This window comes from Coturnix japonica, chromosome 5, assembly GCF_054131305.1.
Source record: "Coturnix japonica strain WE chromosome 5, WE-NBRP24, whole genome shotgun sequence".
Lineage (NCBI taxonomy): Eukaryota > Metazoa > Chordata > Aves > Galliformes > Phasianidae > Coturnix > Coturnix japonica.
The window spans coordinates 36,229,013-36,242,505 of record NC_140667.1 but is presented as its reverse complement, the minus strand read 5'-3'; the positions used below and the strand labels follow the sequence as shown (position 1 = coordinate 36,242,505).

Genomic DNA, 13,493 nt, shown 5'->3' with positions numbered 1-13,493 from the left:
TTCCTCTGCACATCAGAGCAGCACAGAAGCAAAGCAAGGACTTAGCAATATCCATGTAGTAAAACAGCACTACCTGATTGCCCGACAACTGGAATCTGCTGCATTTTCAACTGTTCCAGCTGGCCAGCAATCACTCAAACATGCCTTTGTAAATGCAAATATCTGCAAGTCCTGTGTAGATCAGGTGAACCCATGGCCCTTGGCTTCCCTCAGCCTGTCACAAAGACATTACTCAGCACTGTTTGGCTCTGAGAAGCGAAGAGAACTGCAGAACCATTGCAGGAGCTCAGAACCTCCCCATCAGTTGCTGCATTTGTGGCTGGGTAAGGTCCCAATTGCAAAAATAGCAGTCCTCACAGCAAACGGCGGTTCCCCAGTCATAAATGTGATAATCCTGAGCTGTTGCTCCACAGCTCTGTGCTATGCATCATGGCCCTTATATCTTAGCCCTTCCAGCTAGGGAGCTCAGTAACCTACAGAGGGACATTGCAGAACAAATGATATTGCATGGTACAAGAACATATGCAGAAAAGGCTTATTTGAAACGGAAAGAATAGAATGGGTCTTTTGTACATTAATATTGCTTTAAAGGTGACTCTACCTGTCATAGGAGTGATAGGCAAATAGTTACAAATGTATTTGGTTCAGAGTGGAGATGAAATACCATGCAGTTCAGGAGGGACACGTTATCCTGCTTTGCTAAAACCAGATTTTCAGGTTTTGGTGAAACAGGGTCTGAAGATAGGTTTTGTGGAAAAGCATCTTGTGAAAGCTGCACTTAGTGTCTTAGCTGGCTGGTGAAATGCTTTATCATGCTTTCTGTTTCCTCTGTTCTTGGCTATTTCTCTCTACAAAATATAACATTTTAAAGTATTATTCTTTTAGAGAAATCAAATTAGTAAATTACTGCTTCTTCCTGTGTCTTAGCTTTCAGTTATCAGTCCAGTGAGGTTCTGCATTAAAGATGGAAGCCATGAATCTATAATGCAGTAAAAAGACTTTATTCTCCTCTAGAGATACAGTTAATAATATTGTTTGTAGAATCCTGGAGTCAGGTAAGGTTTCTAAGGGAGGAAGTCTAGAACACTGGATTGATTATTTGACAGACTGTTTTTTTTTGTTGTTGTTGTTTCTAGGTCGTGTGGTTTCGTTTTTTTGCTTATTTATTTGATTGTGGGCTTTTTTATTGTTTAATTGTTGTTGTTTTTTATTTTCTTGCATTTGTTGCAGGATTTTAAAGTTTCCTTATTGCACTTCTAGATCTAACAGTATTTCTTGGAAATATTAGTGAGAAAGAAGATTAAATTAACACTTGCCTTTTTCTAAGTGAGAAAATGCTGCAGAGGTGCCAGTTGTATGCACTGGGAAAATCCATGTGAAGGCCATTTGCTCTGTATGGATAGGTGAACTGATCCAGTCCACCTCATGCTATGCAGAGTTAAGAGGCTAAACAAAGCACAGCAAAAGTTGCTTGGGATTCAGCAACAGAGGACCAATTTCTGCAATGATGAGGAGTATAAAAGTAAAGATTTTTAAAATAATAAACTCCTAGAGAAATATGCAGCAACACACTGCTAGTCATAAATTACGGTTTACCTATTTGAAGATGAATTTTGTTATGGATGCAGTAAGAGACAAAATGTCATCAAGAAATATGGCACTGTTTTTTGGGGGTTTTTTTTGTGTTGGTTTTTTTTGTTTGTTTGTTTTTGTTTTGTTTTTTTTTCCCAGTGAATCAGGCATTAATACATAACAAATAATTTCCATATGAAATCCTATAGAGGTTCATTTGAAATTTGGGAAGTACTTCATAGCATTCTGTTTGTTTTCTGGTATGTGATGCTATTTCACAAGGACAGCCTATTTTCTGGTAGACATGTCCTAAAAGTTAGGATAATAATACAGAAAAATCTGTTTCCTGAAGCAAAGTAAGAGTGATTTCCAGCATTTGATCACCTTTCCCATTGCCAAAGTCAAAACTCAGAGTGAAAAACAGCAGGAAGAACTGTTAGTTTGGGATAAGGTTGTGTTTCCAGCTGAAGCTACCTGGAATGTTTCAGGCAGTGCCACAGCAGAGCAGTGCTGGCTGCGTGGCTCTGCACAGGAAAGCCTGCCATCTGCTGTGCCACCAGCAGACCAGCTGCTCTGCCGCCCGCGGGCAGCAGGCCTCTGCTCTCTGTCTGGGAGAACTGAAATTAGAGTGCCTGTGCTGGAAGGCGTGCAGAAATCCATAACAACTTTAGGGCAAAGAATTTTATTCACGTGGGGTTATTTTTTTTTTTAAAGTGATAAACCAGGCTCACCTTCTCATCAAAGCTGAATATCAGATCTGAATTACTGCTCCTTCACTTTTGCTTCAAAGCACCTAATGTTAAACAAACCCAGCAGTAGAATGTAGACTGACTCTGTTTAGTCTAATCTGACATAATAGGATGCCTGTGTGAAAAAAAGAAATGTATACCATTTTGAAGAGATTGTGAGTGAGTTTCTAAGTGAAGCTTTACAAATAGCACCATGTGGCAGCGTGGGGCATTTGACAGATGTTTGGTTCTGTGGAAAGTTAAATATGCTTATTGAGAGATTTTGCTCTATTTTCCCCTGTACGTGCATGCAAATCATTACTGAAACTCACATCTGTATGATTTCCTTAAATGAAGTCCACTGAGAAATAAAAGACAAGAAACTGTACACTTGTTAAAGCTTTTCACAAAATGTTTTAATAAGGATGTAACAGCTTTCACATCAGCAATTTTTGAACTAAACGGAGCTGACTCAGAGTCCACTGAAATGAACTAGGATTTCTTCTCTCATTTCAATGGGCTTGGAATCAGGCAACTTTGAAATACTAAATTTATACATTCATTTAACAGTACCTAATTTTTGGTGAAAGAAATGCACAAAGTAGTCTCCTGCTTACTGCTGCTGAGCAAAGTTAAAGGTACCATTTAACAAGAACCTGCAGTATGTCCACCACCAGTTACTGGATGCTTCCACTGCCATCCTCACCCTCAGCATAGCATACACTTCTACCAGCACAGGGCTACGGGTGTGCTGCTACCCAGGATTTTTCCCAATCCCTTGCTTCAAGCTCTCAGCAGTTATAATTAATACCACCACAGCACTGAGCTGGAGAAGTGATTTGTCACAGCTACCGGGATGCCTGCCACTGTGTAAAACTGTTAATACAGGTGGTAGAAAACAAACTGACAGAGCTGCTTGTTTCAACATGGTTTGTCCTGATGTGTGCAGCTGGGATGAGGGGAGCAGGGAGAGAAGGGTTTGTTTAATCAGCTGTCAATTATCAAACAGTAAATCCTCATTTGTCTATGGGAAAAGTATTGTTTCATAGGAGGGGGAAAAAAAGAAAATTCAAGAGATTTTTTCTTTTCTTTTTTTTTTTTCTGGGGAGAGACAATGTAGATGAAAGAATTAAAAATGTTACAACCTTTTTCTCTGAAAAGAAGCTGTCTTGAGCATTGCCCCTTTTTAAAAGCACTCTTGCAGGTAGCCACCACAGACATAAGTACACAGCATAAATTGCTTCAGAGAAACACATTCACAGCACAGTGACAAGAATAAAAATAAAAGAATAAAACAAAAATCAAATAAAAAGACACCTGACACACTAACACCAACACTTCTCAGAAATGAAACATTCTGAAGCTCTGGGCCAGTATATTACATTGGCAACTTATGAAACCCATTTTATCTCTTTTTAGTGCAACAGAAGAAACCGGAGCTAGGGCAATAGCTATTGTCAAACAGCTACTTTTCTGTCAAGTATTTATTTAAGAGCCTGGTGGAGATTTTGAACAAAATCCCCTTTTTCCATGTCAGTTAAAGTGACATTGTGGCCACTCAGGTCATTGAAAACTCTCAGTCCCTTCATCACTGTTTCATGGCCAGTGGAGCAGTGCAAGACAATAGCTTCACAGTCTAGTGCTCCCCTTAAACTTTTATTACTTGCACACTCTGTCACAGGGAGGAATGCACTCACACCTCTCCCAGCCCAAGGCTTCCTTCTGCCCCCAGCTCAGCTCTGTCCCTGTGGGTCACGGACCCATCACCTCCTGTTACTGGCATCCTGCTGTGAGTTCTGAGGCACTGCAACAATCAGGTTCCTTTCTGAAGAGCTTTTCTGCTTTGCTGCCTCTGACTGCAGCATGGAGCCTGAGCCCCAAGGAGATGGGAACTGTCTGAAGAGCAAAAGCTGCTCCTTTTCTTGGGGTCTTTTTGCTCCCTTCTTTTTTTTTTTTTTTTTTTTTTTTCTCCCTGTGGAGATGCAGGGAGAGGCTGCTTTCTGGGAGAGGACAGATGTTTTCAGAAGGGACCTTTCCTATCATTTCTGCTCTCTGACTGTCAGCTGCCTACCCATGGATGCTGAGCAGGCTTACTACTGGTCAAAGGGGTCTGAGCCTGACCTGAGGCAGGCCCTGCTTGGTGGCAGGGGGTCCCACCAGCTAAGGGGAAGGAGAGGGAACCTGTACAAAAGGGTAGAGTTTCTGTTGGACCTGCTTGCCAGACAGATAGCAGAGCCTGGATGCCAGATCCTACGCATGGCAGTTTAGTAAGGGGGTGTCAAAGCATCAGCAAATGCACCCAATTTCAAAGGAGGCAAGGGGAATGGGGCAGCACACCAAGGACATGGGGTTTTCTCTGCTTGCTCTTCTGCCAGACTCCGCTGTCAGTGAGCTGGATCAAAAAACCCTCCCTCCCAGCCTCCCCATGCCACAGCCTGGCCCTGCTCACCCTCCTGCTGGGTGCATCGGGGCAGGAGGCAAGAATGCTTCCTTAGAGGGTAGTAATCCTGGAGGTGCACGTGCCATTCCTATACATGCTCCCTGACTCCAAGTTGTCTGGGGGAAAGTCCTCCACGCTGTACGCCCTGCTCTTGAGGGCAGTGGCATAGTAGTCGATGGGTTCCTCTGGAGCATTGTCCATCCAACTGAGGCAGAGCAGTCTCTGGAAGGACCGTTTGAAATTGTCTGAGAGGAAGCCATAGAGGATGGGGTTGGCACAGCTATTCGCATAGCCCAAGATGACAGAGAGCTGGCTGATGGTGGCATCATCCTGCTCTACAAAGACATTGACCAACTGCACAATGTAGAAGGGCATCCAACAGATGACAAAGACCATCACCACCATCATGACCATGAGAGTGATCTTGCGCTCTGAGCGTTTGCGTTGCTGCCAGCCAGCCTTCAGGGCCACCATGCGCATCTTGGCAATGATGAGGATGTAGCAGAGGCAGATGGCCACCACTGGCAGCAAGAAGCCCATCAGAAAGGTGTAGACCACAAAGACCACCAGCCACCTCTGGGTAGGCTCTGGCATGAGCATGTTGCAAGCCACCGTTCCATCACTGTTGGCCGCTGTGTTGGAGAAGATGATGATGGGCAGGATGATGAGGATGGAAAGCACCCAGACACCGAGGTTGACCATCTTAGCCACAGTGGGCCGGCGGTACCTGGCCGCCTTGATGGGGTGCACCACGGCGATGTAGCGGTCCACACTGAGCACAGTCAGGCAGTAGATACTGGTGAACATGTTGATGGCATCCACGCTGAGCACCAGGCGACAGAGCAGAGAGCCAAAGGGCCAGTGGTGCAGCAGGGTGGAGGTGACCAGGAAGGGGACGCTAAGCATCAGCAGCTCATCCGCAATGGCCAAGTTAAGGATGTAGATGTTGGTGGCCGTCTTCATCTTAGCATAGCGTAGGATCACGTAGATGACCATGGAGTTGCCACACAGCCCCACCAGGCACACCACAGAGTAGATGAAAGAGATGAGGATGGCGCTGCCCTGGGACTCGCTCAGGGTGCTGTTCGGGGCACCAGAGGAGTTCCTGCCGCCCGAGTCCATGCCCCTCGCCTCCGCCTCCTCCAAGGCGCCGCTCGCTCCGCTGTGGCTGCCGCCGCTGTGGCTGCCTGCACCGCCCGGGAGCCTGGTGCAGGTGCCATCGGGGAGCATACCCCGCCCGGATGTCCCCGCTCCGGCTCAGCACTGCTGGCTCCGGCCGCTCGCCGGGCGCAGCATCGCGGCGGGCTCCCGGCGGGCTCTCTCCGGTGCGGTGCTCCAGGCACGGGCGCGGGGACGGACGGACGCGGCCACCGGCGCCGCTCGCTCCGAGCGCAGGAATCGCTGCTCCCAGGCTGGTGAATGATTAATAGGCAGCAGCGCGTCACCGGCTACGAAAGGAGGAGGGAAAGAAAAAAATGCGGGAGGAGACTTTAGTGGGTGTCTCTCCCCACCTCCCGCCTCCCACCCTCCCCCCCACTCCGGCTGCTCGCACTGCCCCTGCCCTACTCTCTATTGCCTTCTTTCATCCTGAGCTGCTCTCCCGCTCTTCACTGGCTCCAACGACACCAGCATCTCCTCCTGCCCCTCCGTGCTCCATGGCATCTGGGTCTGGGGGCACCCCGAGCAGAAGGACCATGCTTCCCACTCTAGAGCAAAAGCCTGGGTCGTGGATGGGAGGGCAATTTTCATCCCCACACAGCTGCAGCATTCTCCTCTCCCTGCACCGTCCACATTGCCTACTCCACAGAGCTGCCAACGTACATGGTACTGAATACATGCTCCACAACCTGGATCTGTACACTGCCTGGAACTTGCAATGCCTGCACCTCCCACAATCACACAGCTCTCCACCTCGTTCTATCTCACCTCCATCATTAGACATCACATGTAAGTGGCATCCAATACTTTACAGCCCTGCCCTGCTCTCCCTGTTGTGTCCTGAGCCCTGTCCCGTTCTCACATCCAAGCATACCTCTGGCTCTGAGCACCAGTGTTCACCATTGCTATCTGCGCCATGATGGTGACAAGAGCATTCCAGCTATCCTACCATGCAAGCACACCATCTGTCCACTCTTCTATTCCCTCACATACTGCTTCCATTCATGGTATTGCATCAAATGGAACCATCACATGCTAACTCACCACTACTACACACACACACCCCTTAATAATACACATGCATATTGCTGACAAGGATGTACAGCCACAAACTGCTTCTACACACTGACCCATAGTGTGCTGTTTCATACACACCTCAATCCCAGACAAATGCAATCAAAACCAATTGCTACTCATGCTGTCATGCCCAGTCAGACACTGATTCCTCATGCATCTCATCCATGCCACCAGCTCCAAACACACATTAACACCAGCAGCATGCCCTAGAACTGCTTTTCAGCACTCTGGGCAAACTCTGGGTGACTCTGTTCACCTTCACATCCACACCTCCTTCCAGGCATTAAGACTCTTTGTTCCGAACATGCAATCACTCCATGCAGTCTGCTTTTATATTTACATATAACCATTTTGCCAGCTTCCAAACACAACCACCACCTGCCTGTTCTGTATGAACCAGACACAGTTACTCACTAACACATGCACCTTACTTGCTTACTGAATCAACACTCCCTCAGCACATACATATACAAAAGAGAAAAACAAAACCAATATCTGCTTATTTTGTCTATTGCAGCTACTTGTATGTGTGAGCACATCTCACCTATAAAGATCACCAGACCTTTATAAAGATCAACCCGCTTCTTCAAATAAACTCACCTATTAGTACTGCCTGCTTTTCTAAGAACAGCAGGTCCATGCCACACAAATATCACCACAATTTATCTGTCCCTCACATCACTATGTGCAGCATCACACACGCGTCCTCGCTACCTACTCTCTTCACCATGCTTACCCATCACCTCCTGAAGTTCACAAATCTCATTATCACTGTCTTCCCACCCTCACAGTTATTCATATTATCACTACCCACCAATTTAATATGCAGATATACCCCATCAGTTTGTTATAATCCAATATCACTAGTAGCTATTCCAACACATAAATGTAATCTTGCTGATTATATGTTTTTCCTCATGTCAGTCATCACTTCCAAGCTGTACACATCTTGACTCAGCAAAGGAACAAATGTGTGCTCTTTGGCACCTTGTCATAGGCATTATGTTTAACAAATACATCCTTTTGCAGAAACCTTAAGCAAGCTGTTTCCTTTTCTTCTGTGGCCAAGAAGAAAAGAGAATGAGGATTTAAATAAAATTTTACCCAGAAACTTAAAAGTTTAAGATAAAAACAAACAAACAAGTTAATAATAATAATAGTAATAGTAATTAGAAAAAAAAAAAAAAAACCAGAAAAAAAACCAAACCCCACCCTACTCAGTTATTAGTAATTGCACATAGTTCTATTTGAATTATGTTCTTTGTGGCTTCTGGTCATCTTGAATTCTTGTTGTGTTTATGTTCAAATATAGAAATGTCTGTACCGAGTCACCTTTGCAAACTGTATCAACGCTCTAAGGTCCATCACTGTATATGACTGTGTTAGCTAGATGTTAGCGCGCCCGGGGATGTCATGCAAATTTTCTTGAGAAAATTCATCCGTACAATTTGATTTTTAGAGGTTGTGTATTCTCACGTGTTAGGATCAGAACTTCCAGTATACAGTGAAAAGATTTATATTTAACTGCACCACGCAGAATCTTTATTTGCAGTATGCTATCTGCCACTGTTCACATATCCACAATTACATAAATTCAGCTGGAGAATGATATTCATTAAAATTTATATTCTGGGAGAATGTGAATCAGCTTTCAGTCACCGACATGAGGAGGAGCTTAAGTAAATAACTGCAAACCCATCAGCAAGAACATCTGGTTGATTGCAGCACTTCAGTCTTTTTGAAAACCTATAGTTCAACTATAATCCAATTTTTGTTTATGTGAGCGTTTCTTTTAAGGCATTTTTACGTACAGAGAGTTGCTTAAAGGATTTCCTTGTTTCATGTTGTTATATATTGGCATTTAACGATAGTTTCAGTATGAATCTGAATGCTTTTGTATTGCTCTCTGTGAAGAGCAAAAAGGATTGATTCTGAGACTGATTTATAGCTATGTCATCAGCACAAAGTGTAAGTCCTTGTCTGCATCGCCCTCCATTGTATCCTCCCTATGTATCTGCATATGTATAAACACAGTCACTTACGCAGGTATTTTAGACACTTTCTTCATGACTTGGCCCATTTTAATCAGTGCAAGCAGCTGGCCAAGTCCCACACCTGATGACCAGTAAAAACTGTTCTATGAAAATAAATTTGGTCAATGTTCTTTCTTTCTTACTGTGAAGATTCAAAATCTGTTACCTGTAAGCTGTTACTCCTGCAAAGGTACAAACCTTATTAGGCATTGTATACATACCTGGTTCATGCATATGTCCAGAAAAACAAAACATTATTGTATTCCTCATTATAATGAAATGTTATGTGCACAATTTATAACACTTCAGGATTTCTGTGTCTCCATTAACTGCAGCTTTCCACAGATAGGGAAAATTACATTCACTTTAGAGAATGCTGCCATTTTCCAAAAAGAAGTTGTTTGATTGCCTGCCTTGTCATTTGTACCAATTTCTCTATCACAGTGCATAAATTTTACTGATAAATTCTAGATCTTTACCAGCATTCAGCCTGCTACTGCTCACAGTTCAAAACTGAATATTTCAAACCTTAACTACATGATAAAGGAGCAATGCTTGAATAGAAATGAAGTAGTTTATTATCCAAATAATGATATAATACCATTATAAATATCATCATTAGCTCATTGCTGCCTCACAAAATGAAAGAAATAGATGGCAGTTGAAATATCTAGTAAAGAAGAAATTCTGATACATACAAACTCTAATATGGGAACATGCTTAGATTTTTTTTATGGTTATATTTTTAGCCTAAGGATTTCACTGTTATGAATAGACCAGTGGTCTCAGTTTGTGATTATAAAGGTCCTGCCACAAAAAGAGGAAAGGCAGCTTGACCATCTCAACACAGGCTGTAGGTCTGCCTAGGATGCATGCAGATGTATTTCAATACATCTTTTTATTTTTTTTTTAGCAAGATTTGCCTTCCCTGTCAGAGCGAAAAATGAATTACCTCCAGAAAATCTCACTTTTGGGCCACACTGGGCAGCCTAGACCTAATGCTTATCCCATGCCATGGGTTAGAGTTAGGGTTAAGAAAAGCAGGAATTAAGCCTCTAGCAGTACAGATACAAGGTGAGGGGTCAAATAATGAAGGAGGCTGCACATGGTTGTTCCTTTGGGTTGTGTCTAGGCATCTCAGGTACAGCTCATCCCATGCCTATGCCTATGTTTAGAGACAGGAGAGAGAAATCATACAGACTCACACAAAATTCTAGGAATTGGAAGGGATCACTGGAAATCAAGTCCAGTGCCCCTGCTAGAGCTAAATTAGTTGGCATACATACTTCTTAGTCTGGTTTGTTAATGGAAGGTAATTTTGAAGAGATGGGCAACGAAAATCAAAGAGTCTGTATAAATCACAGCCACATCACCTTGTGGTTTGAACAAGTACATTCACTTTTGTACTAGCTGATAGAGCACTTCCCACTCTGCAATTCATAGAATAACAGAATCACTTGACTTGGATGGCATGTTTTTGAAGATTGTCTAGTCAAACTACCCTGCAATGAACAAAGACATCTACAGCTAGATCAGGTTGCTCAGAACCCATCCAGACTGACTTTGAATGTAAAACTCTCCCACCTGGAAGCACCCCATGAATGGCTCACAAGGCAGATATGTTTTCTGTGAATCAAGATGTATTTCATCTAGTGTCACCATACCTGGGTTGTTGTGAGAAGAGTAAAAGAAGCAGCTAAGACACTAAAAAATAATCTTAGGATATAGTATTATGTATTTTAAAACGTGGGAAATACATGAATAATTTTCATCAATATCCTTCAAATTATCATTGCTGTAGTGGTGCAGTAGGCTGTGAAAGATCTCTACTTTTTAAATGTCGTGAAAATTCAGGAAATTCAAAATAATTTTTGTAGACTGAGTCATTTTGATGAGGTTCCACTGAATAATTCAGTTAAGTGTCTCCTGTTCAAACTACAGATACCCTATCCAACATTCAAACCAAATGTTTCATAAATCTTGCTGAGAACTTAAAGACTGAATGATCTTTTACAACCATTTATTTCTACAAAATAGCAAAATATGATGTAATTTCAGTAATCAGTTGAATTGTAATCTGTTAGTTTTATTATAAATCATTCAGTACCCATATAGATTGCACAGTTTTGGGATTCATACATTTTTCATTACCTTTTTTATTAAGACAGAAAAATTTGGGCTACTTAAACCACTCAGATGTAAATTCTGTTCTTGCTTTATGAGAGGTATCACTGGAGTCTGCTGTGAGTCAGCAGAGATTTTAACTTTGCAATGAATGTCAACATATTTTAAAATGGTTTTCTTTTAATACAGCTGTTGTATCTGAGATGTCACAGTTCTTATTATCATTTTACTTTAGCAGAGCGTATAAACTTACGTCGTTTTTATTTATGGTTGAAAATCCAGTGCAAATTGACAGATGGGAGTGATTCATTATAATGGTATGTTAGAAAGCATTTTCTCCTAAAAGGACAATTTTGTCTTTTGAATTTTACAATTAATTGAGAAATTAACATCTATTCTGTAGAAACAGATGTTTTAAACCAAATTGATCAGAGAAAGTGCCAAGCTGTGGCTTAGTGAATGCACAAACAATCCTTTGTCTCTCAGTACAGATGCATTTATTTCAGATTTATTTGCTGAAAATATTAAAACCAAATGGTTGACAAAAACTCTGTTGCATTGCAATTCCCCTCAGTTCATCACTTTTTCTAGTGCAATGATTGATAAACAAAACAGAATACCATTACTGAAATCAATTATCTGGCAAAATCATACAAGAAGCTGCTCCATTCCAGTATTTTCTCAGAAGAGCTGAAGGTTGAATACACATGCTGTCAGCACACTCCCCATGTCCTCAAAAGTGAGGCTGCTCTAGCAAACAACATAAGATAGAGTGCCAGACTGTGATCTCATATACACTTTTCCAAATTTGAGTAATTATATTGACTTGTAATTAACTGGGTTTGAATTGATGTATCAGTGGCTGGGATCTCAGTTTTAATCGTTGCTTCCTTTAGGAAAATTACTTGGTGGAAAGTTGCCACAGCAGTAGGTGCAGCTGAATATATTTTTGCTGTAAAGATCATCAGAGACAAAATATATTGAACAGATTTTCATCAGGCCTAGTTTAAACCTGCTTGTAGCAGAGCAGGTATTTGAATATTTGAATATTTGAGTATAATATTATTTTACTGCTTGATTAACTTGACTATTTCTAAAGAACCAGGGAATTGTGTATGTTGTGAAAGCCAGAAAAGCAATAGCTGAGAAGTGATTCTCCCCAGATAATATTATGTCGTTCTATGCTACAATGCATGATCCAATAGAAAAACCTGTTGCATTAAAAAGCAAGAGAGCTCAGCTTCTCATCTTGAAGGAATTGAAGAAAGTTCTGAAGTATCAGTGGCAAGATGCATGTTTTATTTTTTTTGCTTGGAAGTGGGGGTATCTTCAAAGGGGGAATGTCTTTGGCTAGTGAAGTTTCCTGTGCTTCTATTGACTTTGCTGAGCATGCATTATTATATTAATTGGGTCTTGTCTCTGAGGCTTCATGGTAATAGATATTCCACTCAGGGGCAGAACATTTCTTCTGACTGAGATGCTAGTCATTATTATAACACACCTAAACAGGCAGGGCACCTTGGTGTTTCATTAAAGGGAAGAAAGCATGGATCTGTGACTGGGCTCCCGTGGACATTCGTGGCATTTGAAAACATTCAGTGTTCTGCTTATAACCCCGGTGACAGAATTGATTTCACTGTAATTATCTCACTTTTGCAAGATTTGTATAATTTCAGGTGTAACTTTTGAGTAGAAAATTGGCATACGATTACATTTTTGGGTAGCATTCAGACACTGCAGCTAATAAAGCATCCTGCCTGCGTAGAAATAATGTGGTTTGCAATTTTCAGATATCAGCCCTCTTGATCTCAGCCAAGACTGTCCAATGCGGTTCTGAGTATGCAGAGCTGTCTTATAGGGAGACAGTATTTTCTTCAGAGAAATGGTCATGAAACTTCTACAGGAAGTTGAGAGTTCTATTTATTCTCTTTACATTTAGCACCTATAAAATCACAGCACTTCAAGATGAATGATAAATATCACTTCTCAAGCAAGAAAGCATTTTGGAAATAATTTAGTTAGGCTGGACACAAAAAGAATCTTAAAAGAAATTTCACACAGTGAAGAAATATGCTGTTGTTTGCAGCAGTTTACTTTACTATGTATAGCTGTGCAGGATAAAATATCTCAAATTACATAGGGGAAAATGTGCAAAACTCTATTGAAACAAACAGGGACTCCATCCATTACTCACAAAGAAAAATTTTGTCCACTCCATCTGACAGAGCAGCTTCTCATATTTCAGCTGCAGAACAGAGATGTGTTTACTTATTACCTCTTCACTGAAAATGAACAAGGAAATGAAATTAAATGAAAACTTGTTCAAATTGTCACTGTCAAATGGAAATGCCAAAAACCTCT

General features: G+C 41.9%; 1 protein-coding gene across 1 annotated transcript; it reads right to left on the bottom strand.

Annotated features, from left to right (window-relative positions):
* Nucleotides 1–2,694: 2,694 nt before the first annotated feature.
* SSTR1 (somatostatin receptor 1) lies at nt 2,695–6,196 on the bottom strand. Its single transcript, XM_015865040.3, has one exon. It carries the CDS (start codon nt 5,968–5,970, stop codon nt 4,792–4,794), a length of 1,179 nt encoding a protein of 392 aa, XP_015720526.2. The 5' UTR covers nt 5,971–6,196; the 3' UTR covers nt 2,695–4,791.
* Nucleotides 6,197–13,493: the final 7,297 nt, after the last annotated feature.

Bases quoted from the DNA above. Each gene is read 5' to 3' on its own strand.
- SSTR1 (XM_015865040.3), bottom strand. From the start codon at position 5,970: ATGCTCCCCGATGGCACCTGCACCAGGCTCCCGGGCGGTGCAGGCAGC.